The sequence below is a fragment of the Elephas maximus genome, chromosome 9 (genome assembly GCF_024166365.1).
Source record: "Elephas maximus indicus isolate mEleMax1 chromosome 9, mEleMax1 primary haplotype, whole genome shotgun sequence".
NCBI lineage: Eukaryota > Metazoa > Chordata > Mammalia > Proboscidea > Elephantidae > Elephas > Elephas maximus.
The window spans coordinates 47,353,124-47,377,354 of record NC_064827.1 but is presented as its reverse complement, the minus strand read 5'-3'; the positions used below and the strand labels follow the sequence as shown (position 1 = coordinate 47,377,354).

Here is a 24,231-nt window from a genome sequence, read left to right as displayed (position 1 = left end):
CAGACCAAGCCAGAGAGGGAAGGGACTAAGACAGACGAACTGCAGGGAGGCTCTTGCAATCATCAAGTGAGGAATGATCAATTAGGAGTTGAACTGGGATCCAGACAGGATACACAAGGCTGAGGTCAAACGGTGAGAATTTCGAAGTGCCTGTTAGATTGGGTACTCATTAGAGACCTTGGCAAAACCAGTGGTAACAGGTTTGTATGTGGATGGGTGTGGCATTTAGGCAGGTAAGGCCTCCAGAACAGCTATTTTGTCTGAATGGTGAGACTGGGTAAATTTCAACTTTAAAAAGTTTTATTTAATGTGGTTAAAAACCTATTTTTACAATGCAAAGAATCTGGGGGTAAAATAAAAGACATCAGAGTTCTAGGCTGTGCTCTGGATGCTGCACTATCACTACCGATCTCAAACCCCTCAGCTAGTACTTTTCGGTTCGACTTCTATTCTAGTTATGAAGTTACATGTGCTGAACAAGCAATTAAAAATGGGTTTGACTGAAGAAAAAACATTCTTTTGTGGTTATAAGAGGGGGGAGGGAGGGGGTGGGAGAGGGGTATTCACTAATTAGACAGTAGATAAGAACTACTTTGGGTGAAGGGGAAGACAGCACACAATACAGGGGAGGTCGGCACAACTGGACTAAACCAAAAGCAAAGAAGTTTCCTGAATAAACTGAATGCTTCAAAGGCCAGTGTAGCAGGGGCAGGGGTTTGGGGACCATGGTTTCAGGGGACATCTAAGTAATTGGCATAATAAAATCTATAAAGAAAAAATTCTGCATCCCACTTTGAAGAGTGGCATCTGGAGTCTTAAACGCTAGCAAGCAGCCATTTAAGATGCAACAATTGGTCTCAACCCGCCCAGATCAAAGAAGAATGAAGAACACCAAGGACACAAGGCAATTACGAGCCCAAGAGACAGAAAGGGCCACATGAACCAAAGACCACATCATCCTGAGACCAGAAGAACTACATGGTGCCAGGCTACAACCAATGGCTGCCCTGACAGGGAACACAACAGAAGACCCCTGAGGGGGCAGGAAAGCAGTGGGATGCAGACCCCAAATTCTCATAAAAAGACTAGACTTAATGGTCTGACTGAGACTAGAAGGACCCCGGTGGTCATGGCCCCCAGACCCTCTGTTGGCCCAGGACAGGAACCATTCCCGAAGCCAACTCCTCAGACGTGGATTGGGCTGGACAGTGGGTTGGACAGGGATGCTGGTGAGGAGTGAGCTTCTTGGATCAGGTGGACACTTGAGACTATGCTGGCATCTCCTGCCCGGAGGGGAGATGAGAGGGTACAGGGGGTTAGAAGCTGGCGAAATGGACACAAAAAGTGAGAGTGGAGGGAGAGAGCGGGCTGTCTCATTACAGGGAGAGTAACTGGGAGTATGTAGCAAGGTGTTTTTTAGCAAGGTGTATATAAGTTTTTGTGTGAGAGACTGACTTGATTTGTAAACTTTCACTTGAAGCGCAATAAAAATTATTAAAAAAAAAAAAATCACCCACACAAAAAAAGAATGGGTTTGAGCCTTCTGACATGCAAAATTAACTTCTTACCTCTCCAGATCTACTAATCTCTATCCTGACAACTGCTGGCACACTTCTCAGGTAGGCTTCTAGCGTAGGGTAACCCAGCTGCTTGAACGGGATCCAGTCTCCAGTTAAGGATCTGTACTCTCCTTGGAGCCGGGGGAGTGCGATTCCATTCTTATGAGACTGCAGAACAGCCCGCAGCATCTTCGAAACCAGATCTGCTTCCAGCATCTTCACCTGTACGGATGCAGCAGCAGGTTACTATAATCAGGTTTGTTAGTCTATGAATTCAAATAGATTCTCAGACCTGAAACTCGTTAGGTTATTCCATAAATCATTACCGAATATTTTCTGTGTTATTACAATACAGGGAAATAACCGCTATGATAAGAAGAGTAGAGAATATCATGAGCACACAGGGGAAAGTCAAAAGTCACAAAGTCAACCCTGGGGAGGGACTGTATCAGGGAATGTTTCCCAGCTGAAGGGAGGCCCGAATGGAGTCCTGAAGGACAAGATGGAGTCAGCCAGGCAACGAGGAAAAGGGTGGAGAGATGAGGAATGGTTATCAGCCCCAAGTAAAGGGGACAGGATGTGCAAAAGCACAGAGATGAGAGAGAAGTACATGGTATGCTCTGGAAATCCCACACAGTTAAGTGGCTGGCGTGGGGCCTTGGTGGTTCAGCGACAGAACTCGCGCTTTCCATGAGGGAGACCTGGGTTCAGTTTCCAGCCAGTGCAACTCATGCACAACCACCAGCCACCTGTCAGAGCAGGCCTGCAGGTTGCTGTCACGCTGAACAGGAACAGGTTTCACTGTAGGTTCCGGACTTATACAGACTAGGAAGGAAGGCCTGGCAATCTACTTCTGAAAATCAGCCAATGGAAATCATGTGATCATAACAGTCCCATCTGCAACCGATCATGGGGATGGCACAGGACCGGGCAGTGCTTCGTTCTGCTGTGCATGGGATCACCAGAAGTCGGGCCAACTTGATGGCAACAACAAGTGGCTGAACAAGACTGAATAAGGACGCCAAGCTGAGGACTTAGAGATGGGGTTGGGAGACGCAGGAAAGGACAGACTCTGAAGAAACTACTATGTTATGCTAATGTGCTTGCATTTTTGCCAAAAGTAACACGGGGCCTTAGATGTTAAATAGGGGAATAAAATGATCAGCTCTGTATTTTAGAAAGTGGGGAAGATAAATTGGAAAAGAGTAAGACAAACAAATTATAAGAATTCTTGGAAACATGGAGGACCTGAAAACGGGACCTTGGGAATAAATGAAAATTAATTTGAGAGCTAATTAGGTGGTGGAATCAACAGGAATTGATTAACCAGATCTGGATGATGTACTACACACCAAAAATGATGACTTTTACTGTACAGAAAGCACACTTCAATAAACCTGAAAACAAATAAAACCAAGCTCCTTGCAACTGTGCCCCTTTGCAGTCAATCAATTTTCCCCTGCCCCCCTCCCCCAGAGCCCCAGCTCACGGCAACCACTAATCTGCTTTCTGTCACTACAGATTAGTTTTGCCTGGTGTTTTTGAATTTCATCCATGTTACCGCCTTTGTCAGCAATTCATTCCTTTTTATTGGTGGATAGCGTTCCACTGGAAAGCTGGGGGCGTAGTGGTTAAGAGCTACATACAACCGCTAACCAAAAAGTAGGCGGTTTGAATCCACCAGGCACTCCTTGGAAACCCTAGGGGGCAGTTCAACTCTGTCCTATAGGGTCTCTTTGAGTCAGAATTGACTCGATGGCAATGGGTTTGTTTGTTTTTTTTAGTGTTCCACTATATGGATATACCACAATTTGTTTATTCATTGAAAAGTTGATAGACTTTTGGGTTGCTTCCAATTTGAGGTATTATAAATAAAGCCACTTTGAACATTCATATACAAGTCTTTGGCAAGACTTGCTTTTATTTCTCTTGTATAAACTCTGAGATGTAGATTCTCTAAAAATTTAAAACCCATTAATACTTGGAGGAAAGTATTATTCTTATTCCATAGAGGAAATAACTAAGGCTGAGAGAAGTTAAATAACTTAACCAAGATATCACAGGAGGTAGAGATGCCAGGATTTTGGGCCCTGTTCTGTTTGATGCCAAAGCCCACATTCTTCCCATTTTATCAGCCTGCCTACTGCTACTGAAAAAAAAACCTTGAGGAATTAACAACAAATGGGGACCAAGAAAGACAGTAAGCATAGAGAAGAGGGGGGAAAAAAAGGTGATGTGAAATCAATAGTGGACTTGACCTAGTCATAGGGGCGGTGTGGATTCTGAGTCAGTGGGACAGCTACAGGCAGGCACGGTAAGGAGCAGACAGAAAATTCAAAGAGAAGACGGCTGCGTAGTCTGAGCACCTCCCTGCCCTTAAAGTGCCTACTTTGAATGAGTGTGCTAGGGAGCAGGAAAGGGAGGGGGACTTTAGGACTTACACTTCAAGGTTGCCATATGTTAAGTATGAAGTAGAAATTCTGGCTATTATATAGTAAACTCCTGATTACAGGGGAAATACTTTGATTCACGACGGTTCATGACTCAACAGTCAAAGATCACTGAGTTTTTATTCTACAGTTACTTCCTCAAATAGTAAAAATAGCGGAAGCTGAGGAAGTTTTAATTTGTGAGAGCAGAAACTAAAAGATCACTTGCTAACTTCCCCAGGCCAGGTGTCTCAACTTTCTCTCTTTGATCTCTACCTTTCCCACCTATCTACTCTCTCCTTCACTTCAAAACCAATCCATCCCACCTACTCACCCAGAGCTCTTCTGAGTAAAATGGAGCTTTTTCATTGTTGCATATCTGCATATCTAAGTGGGCCTTGGATACTAATTACATACACATATGTGTAGACATCTACCACCCGCCTGTCAGTCCGCTGTACTGTGGTGGCTGTGTGTTGCTATGATGCTGGAAGCTATGCCACTGGTATTTCAAATACCAGCAGGGTCCCCCACAGTGGACAGGTTTCAGCAGAGCTCCCAGACTAATAGGCCAGAAAGAAAGGCCTAATAATCTACTCCCTGAAATTAGTCAATGAAAACCCTAAGGATCACAACAGAATACTGTCCGATACAGCACTGGAAGAGGAGTCTCCTAGGTTGGAAGGCACTACACAAAGTCTACAGTAAGAGCTCAATAAATAATTACTGAATGAATGAATGAGAAATTCTCTATCTACCTAACACCATTGCTTTTCCTTCCTACTCACTGCAATATAATGAATAGCTACTAAAGGAAAAACCTTGAGTCCAATTTATTAAAAAACTATTTGTAAATTTTAATGATTGTTATAAACTGATTGAGACAGTCAATTGTGTCATTTAACTGTGGCTGAGAACTGTCAGGTAGATTATTTCAGGGCCTTTCCACTCTGAGCCAGTTTTCTCAAGGAGCAGACCCAGGTCAAGACCACAGTGTTACTGTAAGGCACCTACACATTCTGATGGGCAGGAAGCATTGCTTGAGTACTGGTGGATGTTTCATATATATTATATATATTCTTGCTTTTCACAAGCACACAGATGCTGCTGGGATTCGTGAAACAACTGCTATTGAATTCACAATAGCGTTTGGTAGCTATACATTTATCGACCAATGGATATTAAAAGTATATCTACTAGTATGTGAGGTTTCATAAATGTTTTTCAAAAGCTTAAAAAAAAAAAAAGAAGGACCTTGCACTTGAGAAGGCTGGGAAGCTCTGCTTGACCACCAGGCTGCAATTTGTAAATTAAGTGTCCTCTTCCTCCTTTTTTTTTAAAAAATTTTTATTGTGCTTTAAGTGAAAGTTTACAAGTCAGTCTCTCATATAAAAATTTATACACACTTTGCTATATGCTCCTAGTTGCTCTCCCTCCAATAAGACAGTACACTCCTTCTTTCTACTCTTTATTTTCATGTCCATTTGGTCAGCTTCTGACTCCCTCTGCCCTCCCATCTCCCCTCCAGACAGGAGCTGCCCCCAAGTCTCATGTGCCTACTTGATCCAAGAAGTTCACTCCTCGCCAGTATCATTTTCTATCACATAGTCCAGTCCAATCCCTGTCTGAAGAGTTGGCTTTGGGAATGGTTCCTGTTTTCGGCTAACCCAAGGTCTGGGGACCATGACCTCTGGGGTCCTTCTAGTATCAGTGAGGCCATTAAGTCTGGTCTTCTACGAGAATTTGAGGTCTGCATCCCACTGCTCTCCTGTTCCCTCAGGGGTTTCCTGTCAGGGCAGTCATCAGTTGTAGCCGGGCACCATCTAGTTCTTATGGATTCAGGCTGAAGTAGTCTCTGGTTTACGTGGCCTTTTCTGTCTCTTGGGCTCATAACTACCTTGTGTCTTTGGTGTTCTTCATTCTCCTTTGCTCCAGGTGGGTTGAGACCAATTGATGCATCTTAGATGGCCGCTTATTAGCGTTTAAGACCTCAGATGCCACTCTCCAAAGTCTCCCCTTTTTAAAAGTATGCTATCTTTCATGAAATACTGTAACTCTCTATTTGCAAACAACTTTTTGGAGGGTAGGGTAGTCTCTTGGGCTGTAAGCTGAGAATCCCAGAGCTGGTGAGAAGGAGTAGGAAGCTGCGAGACCTGGAAGGGTAACTGCTGTTGTCATCAGATGTGTGCCTTGTTCTAATCCTTCTCAATTTCTTCAGTCCCGTTTGCAATTCCTACATTATTAGCAATAGAATTCTATGCACTGAACCAAAAAAGTTAAATTTAAAGCTTTAAAAAAGTTATCATTTTCTAATATGCTATATTACCTTAAAATGCTCTAATTTTCATTAAATCCTTGGCCATCATGGAATTTTTTGAGATTTTGTGAAGATGGCAATTACACTTCCAAGAGCTTTTTAAAAAGGTACCTGAAAAGACTTTCCTTTAAGTATAAAAATCAAGTTTATCTTGGATGTCATCCATTAAGAGGAAAATTATCATTGGAATTGCAACTATTAGGGTCCCCAAAGCAAATTTTTAGGCATTCCCCCAAAAAATCAAGTTTGGAATTTTCTCTAAAGTGGCTTCCCAGATTTTTAAGCTGTAATTTTCACCTTTCAACTCTCTTCTCCCCATCTTTTTATCCTCTAAAAGTATTACGATACATGTAATTTTGAGTTTAAAAGAATTCAAATTAGTTTTATTTTGAGAACCTGAGACTGTCAGGCAGGCCCTGGTAACCATAAGTTAGACTAGGGTGGGAAAAGTAAGGCTGGCCTTCACTGTTTTAGAACACAGGTTCTCAATTTAAAATCCCTAAGGGTTTCCCTAGATCATATGGGAGGTTGCTTGAGTTGAATATTGAGTCCCTGGGTGGTACAACCTGTTAACATGCTGGGCTGCTAACTGAAAGGATGGAGGTTTGAGTTCACCAGAGGCACCTTGGAAGAAAGGCCCGGTGATCTACTTCTGAAAAAATCAGCCATTAAAAACCCTACAGAGCACAGTTCTACTCTGACACACATGAGGTTGCAATAAGTCAGAGTCAACTCAAAGGTGACTGGTATGGTATGAGTTGAATAAGAATCCTGAAAAGCTGAGTAAAGTGAAGGTGGGTCTGAGGAATTATTTAATCAGAGCACCTTTGATTTCAAAGTCTGACCAAGGTCAGCTAGCAAAGACTTTACTTAGTTGAGGGGAAAGAAAATGACCACAACAGATCGCACTTGACATTCTGGCCTCACTTCCTTCTTCTCACTCTCTTTTTCTTTCTCCTTTTCTTGCCTCTTTCTGATTGACAAGCATCAAAAGTACAGTTTTATGTGCTTTAGCACAATACTTGGCATTCAGAAGTTCCTTAGTAAAAAAATTTTTCCTTGAAGCAGGGTGTGGATGGGTAGCTACCCGTGAATAGAATTAAATGGCTAAGTGTGCCATGACATAAGCAATGGTATATTGGAGAAACTTTCAGTACAGCATTAAATCTAAAATATCAGAAACTTCCCAGATTTTTGAACTTGCTTCATGAGCATACTTACAAATTGGTAAGCTTGGTAAGAAAGCCGTTGGGTCTTCTTCAAGATTTCTCCTCTAACTAGTGGGCAACAAGTCACTTCACTGCTTTGGCAAAGGGTCTTGAAGCAGAGATCCCCTGCCAGGTGTACAATTCCAGACTGCCCAGGGATACTGCCTGGCTTCAGAACATAGCACAGCATGGTGGGCCCAACTTCAGAACAGAGACCTGGGAGAGTCATGCCATATTAGTGGGCACCTTAACACTATCTCCTCCAAACTCAGGAAGCTGAGGCCCAGGGTAATTGTTCCAAATCTCACATATTTTTACAGCTATAACCAAAGTAAGAATCCAGGTCTCCTGGCTCCCAAGCTAGGGCTTCCTTTCAGACCACTGTTCCTGAAAGGGCTGGCTTCTGAAAGTAAATTCTGATTCAGAGATCCTGTGGCTTTCTTAGGGATTATCTCTTAATGTGGCATAAAACAGGGACCTTCCACATTCCAATTTAAAGGTGTGACACCCAAATAAAAAAATTGTGCTGTCTTGCCAAAAAAAATCAATGGTATCACTTGCTATCTCCTTTTATTATTTCATTCTGTCCCTTTCCTCTTTGCTACACAATTAATTATGAGTACTCCAAGACACTAATAATGTATAAGAAGTGGGGACGGTGAATAGGAGAAAGTAATGACCTTTACTTTCCTTTAGGGAAAGCAAGATTTAAACAATTTAAAATAGCGTAAACTACTTCTTTCAATCAAAACTGTATTTTTAAAATTCATAGCTTTTCTCTTTAATACTTCTGAAAATGGCCCCAAGAAAGTCTTTACCATTGATCCCACCTCCCTCATAGTTTACATGTTATCTGCTTCCTAGCCAAACCTACTGCCTTCAAGTCCATTCCAACTCACAGCGACCCTATAGGGCAGAGAACTGCCCTATAGGGTTTCCAAGGCTGTAATCTTTATGGAAGCAGACTGCCACACCTTTCTCCCACAGAGCAGCTGGTGGGTTCAAACTGCCAACCTTTCGGTTAGCAGCTGAGTGCTTAAGCACTGTGCCATCAAGGGTCCTCTGCTTCCTATGGCTAGAGTTCAGTCACTAGTAATTCCCAAAGACCTTTAGCCAAGCTACTCTGGCTCTCATTTATGCTCTTCTTCCTAAATTCCTCTTTTCTCAATTATTTCCAACTGTTCTATTTGACTCAGCTTCTTCATCACATTGTTCATGTCCTGAATTTGATTGTAGAGTGGCACACAATTCCAAAATAAATCTGAAGAATTATTAAGAGTATACTGAAATCACCAAGCAATCTCTCTTACCTTCTCTGTTCAGAGCAGGGCTTTGAACTGGTGGATAGAACCAATTCTGAGAACCACTAGCAGAACAGTGGTTCTCAAAATTTATTATACATAAGAATAATCTGGGGATCTTATCAAAATGTAGATTCTGATTCAGTATATCTGAGGTGAAAATGCAAATTCTTAGCAGGGGTTTGAACCAGAATGAGGTCCAAAGCCCTGGTTCAGGGTATTTGAGTATCTCCTTAGCATGTATGCTTCTGGTAACTACTACCCCTCTCTTTGAAGACACTATTTTATCAATGTCAGGCCCCTAAAGTCTCAGAAAGACTTTAGACGTTATCTAGTGTGACCCAAACCCCTCATTTTACAAATCAATAAACTGAGCCTCCGAAAGGTATGGCTTTCATCAAAGACCTTTCAGGCTGACTTCTACTTGTTACCACCTGAACTACTCCTTCACTGAACTTTCCTAAAGGCAAGATAATAATTAATGTACTCAGGTATACTTCCTTAGGGTTTCTTTAGGAAGCGTGTTTCTTTTTTATTCTTGTCTTCAAGCCCCAAAGTATGCATGCACATTTAACTATATAGCAAAGAATGTGTAAGTAAGGGTTTTCCATAAATCTACATACTGGAGAACCCTGAGATGATAAAGTGGCTTAGTCAGGAATGTGGATCTTAATCCTAGTTCTGCTACTAATTAGCTGTGTTCCTTTGAGCAAGTCATTTCAAATCTCTTTCTTTACATGGAAGACAAAGAGAGTGGGCAGGATTCATGATTTTCAACTTTGCTTGAAGTCCTTCAAAGCAAAACTGAGGTCCAAGGACCTAATGGAAACCATGGGTTTGCTTACTCATGACAAAGCTGCAAAAGCTAAGTTTGCTTTGGGGCCACCTGGGGTTTCTTATGCTTATCAGATGCTCTGACTGGCAGATATACACATCTTCTACTAAAAATCGCAAAATACATGAAAAAAATACATGAGTTACTTTTAAATAGTTTGAAAGACAAAAAAAAAAAAAAAAGGCCCATGAATAAATAATAAAAAGAACAAAACTTTCGAAAGTACGAAGGTGGGAGAGAGGAGAAGGTAGGTTTCACTCAAAAAAAAAAAAAATCACATAAATATAAAATTAGATTTCACTCCAAGGACCAAGGAGCTTCTGTCTTGTATTTATCTGCTGAGCTTCAAAGTGCCCAGATGCAATGCACTCACTCTGTGTCAAATCTCAGTTCTTGGAAAGACCAACTGCTCAAGCACAGATTTGGGTTAGAGTAGGATTATAAAGCATTTTTTCCCTTTATATTCATATTAAGTTCCCAACTAGATTATACTACACACAGAACTTAAAGAGAGGTCCTTCAAGGAGTTTACATTTCCTGGTGCAGAATACAATAGTTCATTCAGGCAAATTCAACCAATACACTTAAAAGGGCATTAGCAGGGATTACATTTCATTTCCAATCTACAGGGACTGAAGTCAGAAGGCACTGCCAAGTGCTGCATCACAGCCTCACTGTGTTTAACTAGCAAAGAAAAGGCTGTGGAGGGAGGCCAAAGGGCCTTGGACTGGTGTTCAGGAGATACAGGTTCTAATCCAGAGGCCCCAGGAACAATTCCCTGCACCTAGCACAGCACTTTGGAGCTCTGGTGGCACAGTGGTTAAGAGCTACAGCTATTAACCAAAAGGTCGGCAGTTTGAATCCACGGCTCATTGGAAACTCTATGGGGCAATTCTACTCTGTCCTATAGGGTCGCTATGAGTCGGAACTGACTCAATGGCTAAGGGTTTTTTTTTGAGGGGGGTGTTTAGCACAGTGCCTTGCATGTAACTGATGCTCAGTGAATGTCTGTTGAGGGAAACTGCAAACATCTCCAACGTGTGCCAATTTATATTCATACAGAGAACTTAAAAATATGTTCTTGCCCAACTGAAGCCCAAGTATGTAAAATATGGGAAGTTAGAGGGAAGAAAGTTAACCTTTCTTTATTATCATGAGCCAAAGAGCTTACAGTAATATCACAAAAGCCTTGCAAAATAAGTTAAATATTTCCATTTGATACATATGAAAACCAGGCTCAGAGAAGTATGCAGTTTGTTCAAGATTACACAATTAGCAAATGGAGGAGCTGGGATTCCAACCCAGGTCTGCAAACCCAGGCCCTTTTTATTATGTAAGATTTATACATCAAGGCAGTTCGGGGAGAGGCTAGGGATTGGGGTCTAAATTACACCTCTGCCAGGAAGCTGTTACATATCCACAGGTAGAGCCCCTCTCTTTTCTGCAGTTCTTCCACTTGTATGATGGGGGTAATGACAGAGATCAGTGGTGTTTTGGTTTTGTTACATTTTGTAGGGGCAGTTATCAGAATCCTTTCCTGCAGGGACTTTTTCTATTATACATATTCTCCTTCCTGGCTCTTGGAAAATTATTTGAGTGGTACCCATGGCTATTAATGGATCTGAGCAGAAAAGTTGGGATGGCTCCAAGCCTCCTTCCCAGCAAGTTGAGGCCGAGAACCTGACCGTGCTGGAGGATCCTGGTGCAAGTTAAGGGACCGCTTACTCGTGGATTTCTGTTTCCCACTTATTTTGGTGCTTTGTACCCACCAGGTGCACACGGGTTGACAGGAATGTATTTGTGTCCTCTCTTTTTATTACTTTAGCGGCCTGCGCGGGCGGGTCTCGATAGTATAGAGTCTGTAAAGAGAAGTCCGTGCCTTTAAGAAATTTAAAGCCTATGGTGTACAACACAAGCGTTCAAACAGCCGCGGTTCGGCTCGCCCTTGCTCCGGCGGCTCTCAGCCGTGGTCCGCCGCGCCGGTACCGGGAACCACTTCCTGGTCAGCATCTCCCGCCCCTGTCCACACCCCCATTGCTGCATTCAGCCCTCTGCACCGAGTTTCCCAGGCGGCAGGAAGGTCTGTCCGACTCCCCGGTGAATGCGCAGCACGGCCCCAAGCGGCCGGGGGAGGGCTCCCATCAGAAATTTACAACACAACGCTCTGGAACTCCAACTCCTCCGGCCCCCAGTCCGGCTTCCAGGGCTGGGGATCGGCGCATCCCCTGCGGCTGCAGGAAAGACGCCCTGAGCCAGTTCGAGCCCCGCCAGGGCCAATGCCCCGCTGGTGACCCGGGCGCGCCGCGCCCGCCCGAGACCTCGCTCTGCACCTGTCGCGCCCGGAGCCCGCAGGACCTGCGCTCACCTAGTTCCGGGGGCCGATGGCCCGTCCCCGCGCTCCTGGGTCCAGCTCCCGCCGCCGTCTCAGCCAGGGCCACAGCTGCGGGCGCCGCCCACTTTCGGTTTCCCCGCACTGACCCAGCGGCCGCTGCCGCGGCTGGGGCATCACCTCAAGCCCCCGCCCCGCCCCCTCGGCCCCGCCCCGCTCCGCCCCGCCCCGAGGGCTGCCCGGCCTCGTCTCTGCGCACGCGCGGGCGCCGTGGCCGCGTCGGCCCACGCCGGCGTCCCCGCGTGGGAAGAGAAACCGACACCGCCTAGCGGTTTCTGCGCGTGCCCACGCACGGGCGGACGGCGGAAGGCGACCCAGGACGGGCGTCGGAGCGCCTCCTCGTGGGCGACGCAAGTACCGGCGGGTCGGGAGGGCCCGGGACGTCCAGGGAGCGTGGGCAGCTTCTCGCCGGCAATCGGCGCGCTGCTGCTACGTGTTGTGCTCACCTGCTCTTTCGGACATTTCCTTCAGCTCTTGCTCATTCTTTTCTTCAACATCTGGAGAACATGATTTTTATTCTTCAACTCATTTCCTTAAGGACTTCTCTCAAAAGTCACCCTTTCAGAGACGGTGGCCATACTCTGAAATTTCACCCCACTTCCCTGACGTTGTCTAGCTCCCTTCTCAGCTTTGTTTTTCTTCTTAGTACCTGTTTAACACACGGTATATGTTTTACTTATCTTTTTATTGTCTGTTGCCTCCTAAGGGAGCGTTGATGGTTCAGTCGTAGAATTCTTGCCTTCCAAGTGAGAGACCCATTTTAGATTTTGGCCAGTGAACCTCAGGGCACCCGCCACCTGTCTGCCAGTGGAGGCTTGTGTGTTGTAGGATGCTGAACAGGTTTCAGTGGAGCTTCCAGACTGAGACAGACTAGGAAGAAAGGCCTGGCAATCAGCTTCTGAACATCAGCCAGAGAAAACCCTATGGACCATAAGAGTCTGACCCACGACCTGGCAGTGTGCGTCAGGTCACCATGAGTAGGGGCCTAACTCCATGGCAGTTAACAAAACATCCTCCCAAAATTAAAGCTCTGTGAGCACAGGGATCTTTGGTCTGTTCCCTAATCCATTCCCAGAGCGTGGGTTAGTGCCCTGGCATGTGATCAGCCTTAAATAACTCTTTGTCAAATTCACTCATTAATTATAAAATTATTGAACATCTAGTATCTATTTACTTATTTCTACTGAATAATTAGTTCAACTTTTTTTTATTGTACTTCAGACAAAGGGTTACTGAACAAACTAGCTTCTTATTAAACAATGTACATAATGCTTGTGACATTGGCTGTCAACACTCACCCCATCTTGACCTTGGGTTCCCCATTACCAGCTTTCCTATCCCCCTCTGCTTTCTCATCCTTGCCCCTGAGCTGGTGTGCCCATTTAGTTTCGTTTTGTTTTATGGGCCTGTCCAATCTTTGGCTAAAGGGTGAACCTCAGGAGTGACTTCAGTACTGAGTTAAAAGTGTATCCGGGGGCCATACTCTCAGGGTTTCTCCAGTCTCTGTCAGGCCATATAAGCCTGGTCTTTTTTTGTCAGTTAGAATTCTGTTGTACATTTTTCTCCAGCCCTGTCTGGGACCCTCTATTGTGAAACCTGTCAGAGCAGTCTGGGGTGGTAGCCGGGCACCATCTACTTGTGCTGGACTCAGACTGGTGGAGGCTGTGGTAGATCTTGTATCTTTAGTTTTCTTCATTCTTCCTTGCTTCCGAAGGGGTGAGCCCAGTGGAGTATATCCTAGATGGCCACTCACAGGCTTTTGAGACCCCAAATGCTACTCATCAGATTAGAACATAGAACATCTTCTTTATAGACTATGTTATGCCAGTTGACATAGATGTTCCCCGAGACCATGGTCCTCACAGCCCCCAGTCCTCAGGGAGTTTGGATGTGTCTGCGGAGCTTCCATGACCTTGCCTTGTACCAGTAGTGCTGGATTCCCCATTATTGTGTACTGTCTTACCCTTCACCAAAGTTGCTACTTATCTATTGTCTAGTTAATGTTTTTCCCTCCCCACCCCTGCCCTCCCTGCTAACCATCAAAGATTGTTTCTTTCTGTGTGTAAACCTTTCCGTGAGTTTTTATAATAGTGTTCTCATACATTATTTGTCTTTTTGTGATCGACTTACTTCACTCAGCATAATGCCCTCCAGATTCACCCATGTTGCGAGATGTTTTGCAGAGTCATCGTGTATTAGTTCAGCATTTACTGAGCACCACATTGAACATTGCTATGCATTCATTCTATGTGCACTTACTGTGGGCCTGAGTGTTCAACCAGAGTTGTTTTTTTATAGCTTTATTGAGGTATAAGTGACATATAATAAACTGCACATGTGTAAAGTGTACAGTCTGATGTTTTGACATATGTATACACCTGTGAAACCATCAGTGCAATCAAAATAATGAACATATCTAGCACCTTAAAAAGTATTCTCATGCCCCTTTGTAATCTCTATTTCCTGTCCTTCCCTGTTCCCTGAACCACTAACCTGCTTTCTGTCACTATAGTTTGTGCTTCTAGAGTTTTATGCATAAAATGGAATGATACTTTCTGTAGACTCTTTTTTTTTTTTTTGGACTGATTTTTTTCACTTAGCTTAATTATTTTGAGAGTTATCTGTTATGTATAGCAATAGTTCATTTCTTTTTATTGCTCAGTAGATGCCTGCAATGCAGTGAATTACTTAATATGGCCCTTCTAGCCACAGTCTTTGTAACTTCCACCAAATGCCTGGGTGGGACTATACAAATAAGGTGCTTGTGGGCCCACCAAGGGCATTGGATAGCTTGCTAATAATGTAAATAAGGTGCATGGCACCCTTGTTGGTGTGGGACCATGCATATAAGGTGTATGGAACTCTAGTGAGGGGATTAGTCAGTTTTGCCATCCTACTAGGCTTAAAATGAGCCATCCTAGAGGCAGGAAGGGGAGATATCACCACCACCAAAAAAGAAAAGCCAGGAGTGGAGCATATCCTCTGGACCTGGTGGCCCTCCTAGATCCAGGAGACAGAGAGAGAGAGAGATGTAACACTGGAGATGGCAAGAGATGGTGAGAAGCAGCAGTAAAGAAATTGTGGCAGCAAAGGCAGCAGACCTAGGAGACTGGCAGGAGACAGTGCAGTGGCCTTCCTGGCCACGGAGTGAGAAAGCTGAGCGCCTTCAAGCAGGAGGCTTCCTGGCAGAGTGAGGTGCCTCCGGGCACTTGATGGCAGAGCTAGGCTCACCACTGACCCGTGGAATGGAGGGAGGGAGAGAGCTGAACACCTTCACACTGAGGTCTACTGGCAGAGTAGGGTGCCTCCAAGCATTTATAAGCAGAGCTAAAAGAGCTTTGTAACACCTGCCTGAGCAGAGCAGAGGCCAAGGGGCCAGAGAGGGGCATCCCTGTGGGCGCAGCTGATAAAAGGCTGTCTTGAGCAAAGAACTGTATCCTGAGCGTTCCTGAACCTGAATCGTACGTAACCTGTTACTTCCCTAATAAACTCCATAATTGTGAATATTATCTGTGAGTTCTGTGTGGCCATTGAAAAAATTATTGAACCCAGCAAAGAAGTAGAGAGTGCCGTGGGAGGGACAGTTGGTAACAGAATTGGTAAAAAGGTTGGAGAGTGGAGGCATGTCTGACTTCCACCTCATAGGAATCAGCCTTGGGCTGTTGATCTCTTTCTTCCAAGTGAAGTTAGAGGAGGTCAGAAGCAGCCCACAGGTTATTTCTATAATACCATTGTATGGATATATCATAATTTGTTTATCCATTCACCAGTTGATGCATATTTGTGTTGTTTCCAGTTTGGGCCTATTATGAATAAAACTTCTGTAAGCACAGACAGATCTTTGTGTGGTCGTATTTTTTCTAGCAGAAATACTTAGAAGTAGTATTGCTAGTTCTACTGGTATATTTTTAACTTTATAATAAACCAACTCTTTTCTAAAGTGTTTGCACACTTTTGGACTCCCCCCAGCAATGCTCCAGTTGTTGCAGTTCCTTTCCAGTACTTGGTATTGCCAGTCTTTTTACTTTCAACCATTCCAGTGGATGTTCAGGAATATCACATTGAGGTTCTCATTTGCATTTCCCCGATGACTAATGAATGATGTTGAGCATCTTTTCATGTGTTTATTGTCTTTTATGTATGTCCTTTGGTACAGTGTCCATCCTGCAGGTAGGTTTTTGGCCAAGGCATATCAGGAGGTTTCTCAGAAGTCCCTGTTGGCTGACATAGCAAGGACAGGTTAGGAAGTTGTGTTTATTTTCTGTGCAAAGTAGTTCAAGGCCCAGGAAGTTCAAGAATTCACTCCCATGCCCTGGATATAATTGAATTTCAGGAGAATTAAGGAATATCAGAGATGACATCGATTGTTATCTCTTTAGGCACAATGGTTTTTACTTTTTTGAGGGGGAAGGGACCAGACTATGTGAAAGTAACACATAGATACAACTTTTAAGAGTATGATTTCAGAGGTTTTGGAGTCCCTGAAGCCCCACTATGAACCCATGTTAAATTCCACCTTAAAACTAAAACCAAACCAGTTGCCAGTGAATCAGTTCTGACTCATGGCAACCCCATGTGTTTCAGAGTAGAACTGTGTACAGGGTTTTCAATGTCTGTGACCTTCTGGAAGTAGATTGCCAGGCTTTTCTCCTGAGGCATATCTGGGTGGATTAGAACCACCAACCTTCATTTAGTAGCCAAGTGCTTAACCATTTGTACCACTCAGGGGCTCCATAAATCCTGCCTTTGAGGAAGGCATATATCACGAGGCCGAAGAGCAGAGTTTTCAGAATGGATGAGACTCAGACAAAAGGCATTATCCCAGCAAAAGTCCAAGCTCATCTTTGGACCAGGGGGGCAGGGCCAGGAGCATCTTTTGGGAGAGGCAGGCGTGCTCCCAAGGGCTACGGAGAGGTCCTCAGGGTCTGCTCAGGTGGCTTTTGGGGGTAGACAAGGTGGATAGGAGGGAGATCAGTACAGCCCTGCCTGGCTGTAGGCAGCAGCCTGGCAGGTAATCTGTGGCTTTCCAGATACTTCACAAGAGGGAGATTCTCGTGCAGAGAGAGTGTAAATCAAGGCCCAGATATGAGGAAGGAAGATGGGTTTGTTGCCAGCTTATCCTAGACTGAGAAAAGTGGAAATGGTTCCAGTGTGAAGCCTCCATCTAAACCCTTTCATGCATTTTTGTCCATACCACCTATGCAAGGCAGACAGGGCCAGTGCTATTGTTTAAGATGAATCTCCTTCCCTATCTCCTGCCCTCCCTTCAGTTCAGCAAGCACCATTTAGAATGAGGGGGAGACAGCAACTATGCTCCAAGAACATATCCATAGCTCATTTGGGGTTTTTCTCACCTGATAGACTTTTGAGTCTTTGAAGTACAGCCCAAGAAAGATAGACTGCCTCGCCTTCCTCTCAGAGCCTTGTGGATTTCACAGTTACCGCAGGTAGCTTTACAAACATCTCTTTTCACCCTCCACAAATTTTTTTTTTAATAATAGTTTATTGTGTTTTAGGTGAAAGTTTACACAGCAAATTATTCCCATTTAACAACTTTTATACAAATTGTTCCCTGACATCGGTTACATTTTTCACAACGTGCCAGCATTTTCATGATTTCCATTCCGTTTGTTCTGTTTCCATGCATCTAGCTTCCCGTCCCCTCCTTACCTTCTCATCTTTGCTTTAGGATAAATGTTGACTGCTTGGTCTCATAGCTGATTATTTAAGGGAGCACAGTACTCACATCTCCCTCCAAATTTTAGAGCGGCAATTTTAGAGACCTCTGGTTGCTCTCATCTTACTTCCTGTCGGAACATTTTTCTTTATATCGTAGCCCCCTCCCCCCCACACACAACCTCTCATTTCTGTCACGTTATGTACTGCAGTGACTCAGCTGTGCCATCATTCCCTGTCTCACATAGTTCCTCTCCAGGGAAGCCTTCCTTGAAGCTCCCACCAGGAAGTGGCTGCTCATTTACCTCAGCTTCTAGAATACCTCTCACTTCAGTTATAGTGAAGGAGAGCACAGGAAATAATTCTGTCACATCTCCCTTTTTTTTTTTTTTCCTAATTTTTATTATGCTTTAAGTGAAAGTTTACAAATCAAGTCAGTCTCTCATACAAAAATTTATACACACCTTGCTATATGCTCCTAATTGCTCTCCCCCTAATGAGACGGTACACTCATTCCCTCCAGTCCACATCTCCCTTTTGAACGACTGAACAGAGTTTATATTTTATTCATCCCTGAGTTATTTATTCACGAATAATTTTAGCAATACTCCTTTTTGAAGCTAAACAACATATTCAAAGCGCTGTCTGTGGATGGAACTCAGGCTCCTGGGGACTTCTGCTTACACAAGGTCTGTAAATATGGACCACTGGCAAGAGGAGTCTTTGGGTAGATCTACTTTTGGTTAATCATTCACATCATAATCGCTCTCTTGCCAGCTATTCCCTCATGAACAAATGCAGAGAAATTTCTAGACAACTGGATTTGTTTTAACTGAGTAAGCAGAAAAAATAGAACAAAACAAAAAACGAAGAGATTGCCCACACCCTGCTAACACCCAGGCCCTGGCGAAGCTAAGGATGTGCTGATTAAGCAAAACCCCCTAATCTGCCCACAAAGGCCTCCAAGGTGAGTCAGCTGAAAGGGGCTAATCCCCAGAAGGGGTTGATCCGAAAGCTGTAGAGCCCACACGGCCACAGAACACTGGAGAACAGGAGATAATGGAGGCTTAAAGAGATTTTGTTTAGAGAGAGGTCACAGAACCAACAGGGGAGGGCCTTGACTATCCAAGAAGTCACCTTTGCCCTCTTGTGAGGTGAGGGTCACACAGTTCAGCCTTGGACAGGGCCCAGAAATAAGAATGATTCCAAGGGTGCAGATGTTAAGAGCTGTCAGCTGGCTTAGGCCCCAGTCGTAGGGTGGGAGATGGAGGTGGGGGAACTAATACTTGAAGCAAGGGAATCAAGTATTACTGATTCTGGGATGGCCAATGAATCAGCTGGTACAAAAATTATACTGCAGTAGATGCTAGGGTGAATGAGTGAATGAATCCCCAGAAGCTGAGTTCATACAAAGTGAGCCTTTATTTGGGGTTGGGGTGGCCCAGCCTCTGGGGCCGGAGGGCATCACAAGTACAGGCCCTGGATGGTGCACACGGAACGCTTCCAGCTGTCCTTCCAGCGCTGTGCCTCCTTCACCTGCGACATGCTGTCCTTCTGGATCTTCTTCATCTCCTCCTCAAATAAGGCTAAATATTTCTGGGAGCAAGGCAGCAGGAGGAAGCCTCATGAGAAGAGACTTCTCTGACCTGTGCTCTAGAGGAACGCTGTGCTGGCTGGCAGGGAACTCTTAGCCTGCTCCAGGCCCCTGGAAAGATCTTCACAAGTTATTTCTCACAAATTCCTCCCAACAACTGATCAGGCAGGCCTAGTTATTTTCACCATTTTACAGATGGGGAAATTGAGGCTTTGAGCCTTGCTTGGGGCCAAGCATGGACTAGTTGTTGTCGTTAGTTGCCACTGAGTCGATTCCAACTCATGGGGACTCCATGTGTGCAGAGTAGAATTGCACTCCATAGGGTTTTCAAGGCTGTGAATTTTTGAAAGCAGATTGCCAGGCCTGTCTGCTGAGATGCCTCTGGGTGGGACTGAACGACCAAACTTTTGGCTACTGGTTGAGTGCTTAACCATAAGGAGGTACTAGAACCCCTACCTGTCTGACCTTGGACACTGCACTGCTGGCCTCCCTGAAGTTCAGGAGTCCTGGCTTCCTCCGGAGACTGCTCCCTCCAAGCCTGGAGCCCTCACTAAGCCTGGTGAGCAGAGCTGCTCCCTTTACTTGGGGCTTGGTGTGGTGGATGGGCAATCCAGGCTCTCCCAGTACTCGGACCAGCCGATCTCCAGGCAGGACAAAGTTTCTGTCTGGGCACCAGGACCTATGGTCCACAGAACTTTAGAGCGGAGATGTCCCTCATGCAGTATTTGGCTGCAGCCTCCTTGTCAGGCGGACCCCATGGGGGTTCACCAGACCCTGGGTTCAAATCCTAGCTCTGCAACTATGTCAGGGCATCAAAAGGTTCAAGTTTCTTTAAGCCTCAGGTTGCTCATCCTTAAAATGGAAATGATAATCCTTCTCCTTTCATGAAGTTGTTAGGAAGATTCAATGAGATAACTCGTGTCAAGAATAGAAGGCCCCAGTGAGTACTCATACCTGTTACTTTTCACTACTGCTGTGGCCCCTCTGTGAACCCATTATTCCCATTACTTCCACACCTCCACCCACTCTGCTTTCTCTGCCTGGCATGCCTGACTAGCTGTGACTCCACTGTTCCTCTGGAAAGCCTTTCTTCACCCGGCACTCTGGGTGGGGTGTCCCTCAGCTGGGCTCCTGCAACACTGGGGCTCACAGGGTCTGCGCTGGAACTGTACGTGGGCCGCAGCTCATGTCCTCATGCCTGTGAACATCAGTGTACTAAGTGTTGAGACCTGCAGCTCTGGGGGGCCCTGACCTGTGACCTCTGTTCTACAAGTCAAATGTTGGGGTATCCAGTGGCAGGGAGCTCTCTACCTCCTTCCTAAGGCAGCTAGACTGTGCCAAACTGTGCTGCCGTGGGGTCCCTGGGACACACCCACCCACCCATCATCTCTGTTCACCAGGTAAACAGCATCTCGGGCTTCCACGGCTGCCAGGTGGCCCAGGGTTGTTTTGGTGGTGGTTGTGGATGTCGTTTTCCGGAAGAGAATCTTGTTTTGGATGGAGCTTTCAGTGGGTTTGATTCCTGGCCACTTTCTACAAACAAACATTCAAGAAAACATCCCGTGGGCCTGGCTTCATCACTCACAGGCCACCCGCCTGCCCTGGTGGCAAAGCTCAGCATTCTATATAAGTTAAGTATCATGACTTTAAACATCTTAATTAGAAGAAAAACCCTGCTGAACATTTCACTGTACACTTCTTCACGTTCTCTGCCCCGTATTTCCACACAGTTTTAATTGGTGTGTACAGACAGTCTGGGTTCTGGGTGGGAATGGGGCTGCCACACCTGTGGATTCAGCCAGAGACAGTGTTTTCCGGGCCTTGGATTCCCCATCTGTAAAATGCGGATGATGACAGGACCTTTATCATGGATAAAGTTATTTTGCCAAACGCCCGGCATGCTGTCTGGCACAGAAGAAGAGCTCAAAAAAGGGAGTTATGACCATCATTGCATCATCATCCACCTTCTAGTGCCCCAACAGGCCTTTACCAGCTAAGGTCAGACTCCCTTCTGACTCCAAGGGCAGTCTGCGGGGCAGACAGTGGTCACCAGCCCCTGGCCTGCTTTCTTCCTGTGCTATAAGCACCGCTGCCGAGAGCACAGTGTTGGGCAACTCACTGCTTTGCTGCTTCTTCCAGAGTCACATTCTTGGGGCACAGGGGACAGCTACTTTGATAGTTCTTGTCACATATGACTAACAGCTAGAGGGGCTCACACTGCCACTATTGACCTGAGAATGTTCTACCTGCTGGAACAGGCCTCCCGTTTTCTGTGAGCCCCTTTGTTGGGTCCTTATCAAGTGAGCTAATAGCTTTTAAGCTCTACATATGTGCCAGGGGCACTCCAAGTACAATCTCATTTAACTTACTCTGCATAATGCCAAGTAAGGCAGGCTGCTATCTCCCATATCACAGGTGAGGAAACCTGAGGCTCTGATCATAATACCTTTCCAAGGTCACCAGGTCTGCCTGACTTCAGAGCCCTAACCCTTACATGGCCCTGTCCCCTAGCAAATTGCAGCCATTTGTAGTATTCCTCACTGTTCTCTGCTCTTACCTGCTCCCTCGTTCAATCAGGGGTTTCTCTCGCTCTTCCTCCAGGGAGAGCCCAGCGAGTTTCCTCCTTATGAGGATTGATGTATTCTGCTTGGGAGGCTCCATCCCTGGGTAGGCAAGGAACAGGTTACTGATTGTGCCTTGCCCAACAGCCTCAGATCAAGGGGACTTCTACCTGACCATAATTTTAGGGAAGTGAGGGCTCTCTTCCCTCTTTCCCACCTGGAGTCTTGGATGGGAGACAGAGCCCCCTGCCACACAGAGGTTTGTTGTGTCACTTACGTGGAACTTGGACATCATCGATGGTGATCACCTCATCCAACTGCAGCAGGAATTTCTCAGTGAAGTTGGCTAGGTTGGCTATGAAAAACCGGCCATATTTCCTGGCGAATTCCTGTGGGAAACATGGTGAACCCAGAGCTTCAGGGAGAGGAACTTTCCTCAGAAGGCAGGCTGAGAAAGGGGCTGAGTGTTCTCTAGCGAGAGGTTTTGTGGAGGCAGCTGGCAAGACAAGACCAAAGCCATTCTGTCATCTGTGTTCCAGTTAACTTGGCACCTGGACCTCTACCAGGAAGCATCCTCCAAGAGATGATTTGGGTTGAAGATAAAAAATGACTCAAAAGTGGTCAAGAGAATCACACAGGCATTTTACAGACAAGGAAATACAGCAGCAGTGGATTTTGCAATAAAAATATTCCCCTCATTCTGTGAACCTAAAAGTTTAAAAAAAGCTCTCCTCATTAGTAATTTTGTAATTAACTAATTTTGAAATCAAGGAAATGCAAGTTAAAAGAGCTAGTAGTGACCATTTTCACCTATAAAAGTCACCGCTCTGGTGAGAGTGCCGGCAGAGGGCATGTTCAGCACTGTCAGTGGCTGTCAATGGGGGCAATGTTTTGAGAGGTCAGTGTGGTCCCCAGAACTTGGACTTGGCAAGTAGATGGCACTACTGACCTCCAGCTTCTCCTTGTTTGCCTCAATCACTCTATCCAGCTCTTCCTGCCTTCTCTCTTCCAGTTGGCATAGAGACTCCATTTCTTGGAAATTTGTTGGGTGTCCAAGATTTGGATGGAGCTTCTGGGCATTTTCATCCTTCAAACAAGCCAGAAATTAATGGGCATTTTAACCACGTCTTGAGGTCAGGACTACCTCAAAACAAACTCAGTAGCTTACATTGTCTGCCAATTATGGCCACAGCCAGACTGATATGTCCTCTGACCTAGTTGGTGTGAAGGGTCAGGGGTGGGCAGAGGAGTAGCAGAGAAGCCAAGATGGGAGCATGGCTGAAGCCAACTCTGAAGATCAGAAAGAGGGGAAACTCAGCACAATTAGGGTTTTAGTCCAGTAAGATTTGCAGCATTCATGTCCCATGGGTTCCAAGGATCCATGTGAAAAATCACTGTTGATCTCAATGACCATAGCCCCAAGAAACCCAGCAGACCCATCCATTAAATTCAAGGCATTTACTGAAGGCCTTCTGTAAAGAAGCTGTTGTCTCAGCTCTCATTTCTCCAGTGCCTTGTGTCCCTCAACCCACATCCAACAATCTCAAGCCGAAACCATCTCCTTCTCTGGGACTTTGCCCTGCCCATGTCCTGCCTCCATTTCTATACTCCCAAAACCGGTGGTCCTGGATTGGAAATGCCTGGTCCGAAGACCCTCACCTTAGCTTTCTCTAGCTGTTTCAATTGCTCCTGGAACTGCCCCCAAATCTCATTCATGGAGGAGGAAAACCTTCTCCAGTAGTACTCCTTGAAATTCTCTGTCACCAGCCAACACACCTGGGGCAGCAGCTCCTCAAATCTTCTCAGCTGAACTCGTAATTCTGCAGGAATTGAGGGTTGGGCACAGAGGACAGGGAAGAACTAAGTTGCTAAGCTGATCTCTCCAACAAAGGTCCAAAGCAGTTTCCTAAAGGAAAAAAACTTGATCTACAGTGTGGTAATAGCTATTCCATCAGAAAGGGTTCCGATGATCAAATCAGTATAGAAAATACTGGGTTAAGCAGGTTCAAAGAGCTTTCCTTCCCCTATATTCTGAAGGACTTCTCAGCTCATTTAAAATGCATTGTGTCTTTCATCAGCTCCAGAAAGCTTTCATCCCTCATCTCTTTAGATACTGCCTTGACCCTAGCCTCATTCCTTTCTTTCTGGACCTGCAAATGTTACATCTTCTCTTTTACCCACATCTCTTCTCCTCTCTTCCAGATTTTCATCTTTTTGCCTTTCTATGCTGTATTCCAGATATTTTCTTCAGATTTGTCTTCCAAGTTCACCAACTCTACCTTCAGTTGTGTATAACCTGGTAGAAAACCCATCCATAATTTTAAAATTTCAATTATTCTGTCCTTACTACATAGAAATTCTA

At 45.2% G+C, this 24,231-nt stretch overlaps 3 protein-coding genes across 3 annotated transcripts in view; 1 reads left to right on the top strand and 2 right to left on the bottom strand.

Annotated features, from left to right (window-relative positions):
• Positions 1-12,153, bottom strand: part of TDRD7 (tudor domain containing 7) — a 65,249-nt gene extending 53,096 nt beyond the window's left edge. Inside the window, exons 1-2 of the mRNA XM_049896803.1 lie at positions 12,015-12,153; positions 1,569-1,781 (exon numbers count right to left, since the gene is read on the bottom strand). Of these exons, the coding sequence (XP_049752760.1) occupies positions 1,569-1,775 (207 nt within the window). The 5' untranslated portion in view covers positions 1,776-1,781; positions 12,015-12,153. The remainder of the gene's footprint in view (positions 1-1,568; positions 1,782-12,014) is intronic.
• Positions 1-24,231, top strand: part of XPA (XPA, DNA damage recognition and repair factor) — a 556,316-nt gene that overhangs the window by 231,966 nt on the left and 300,119 nt on the right. The gene's annotated exons all lie outside the window — the stretch shown is intronic.
• CCDC180 (coiled-coil domain containing 180) overlaps positions 19,118-24,231 on the bottom strand; it is a 61,020-nt gene continuing 55,906 nt past the window's right edge. The window contains exons 35-40 of the mRNA XM_049894951.1: positions 23,529-23,689; positions 22,819-22,956; positions 22,147-22,258; positions 21,866-21,971; positions 20,706-20,841; positions 19,118-19,310 (exon numbers count right to left, since the gene is read on the bottom strand). Of these exons, the coding sequence (XP_049750908.1) occupies positions 19,179-19,310; positions 20,706-20,841; positions 21,866-21,971; positions 22,147-22,258; positions 22,819-22,956; positions 23,529-23,689 (785 nt within the window). The 3' untranslated portion in view covers positions 19,118-19,178. The remainder of the gene's footprint in view (positions 19,311-20,705; positions 20,842-21,865; positions 21,972-22,146; positions 22,259-22,818; positions 22,957-23,528; positions 23,690-24,231) is intronic.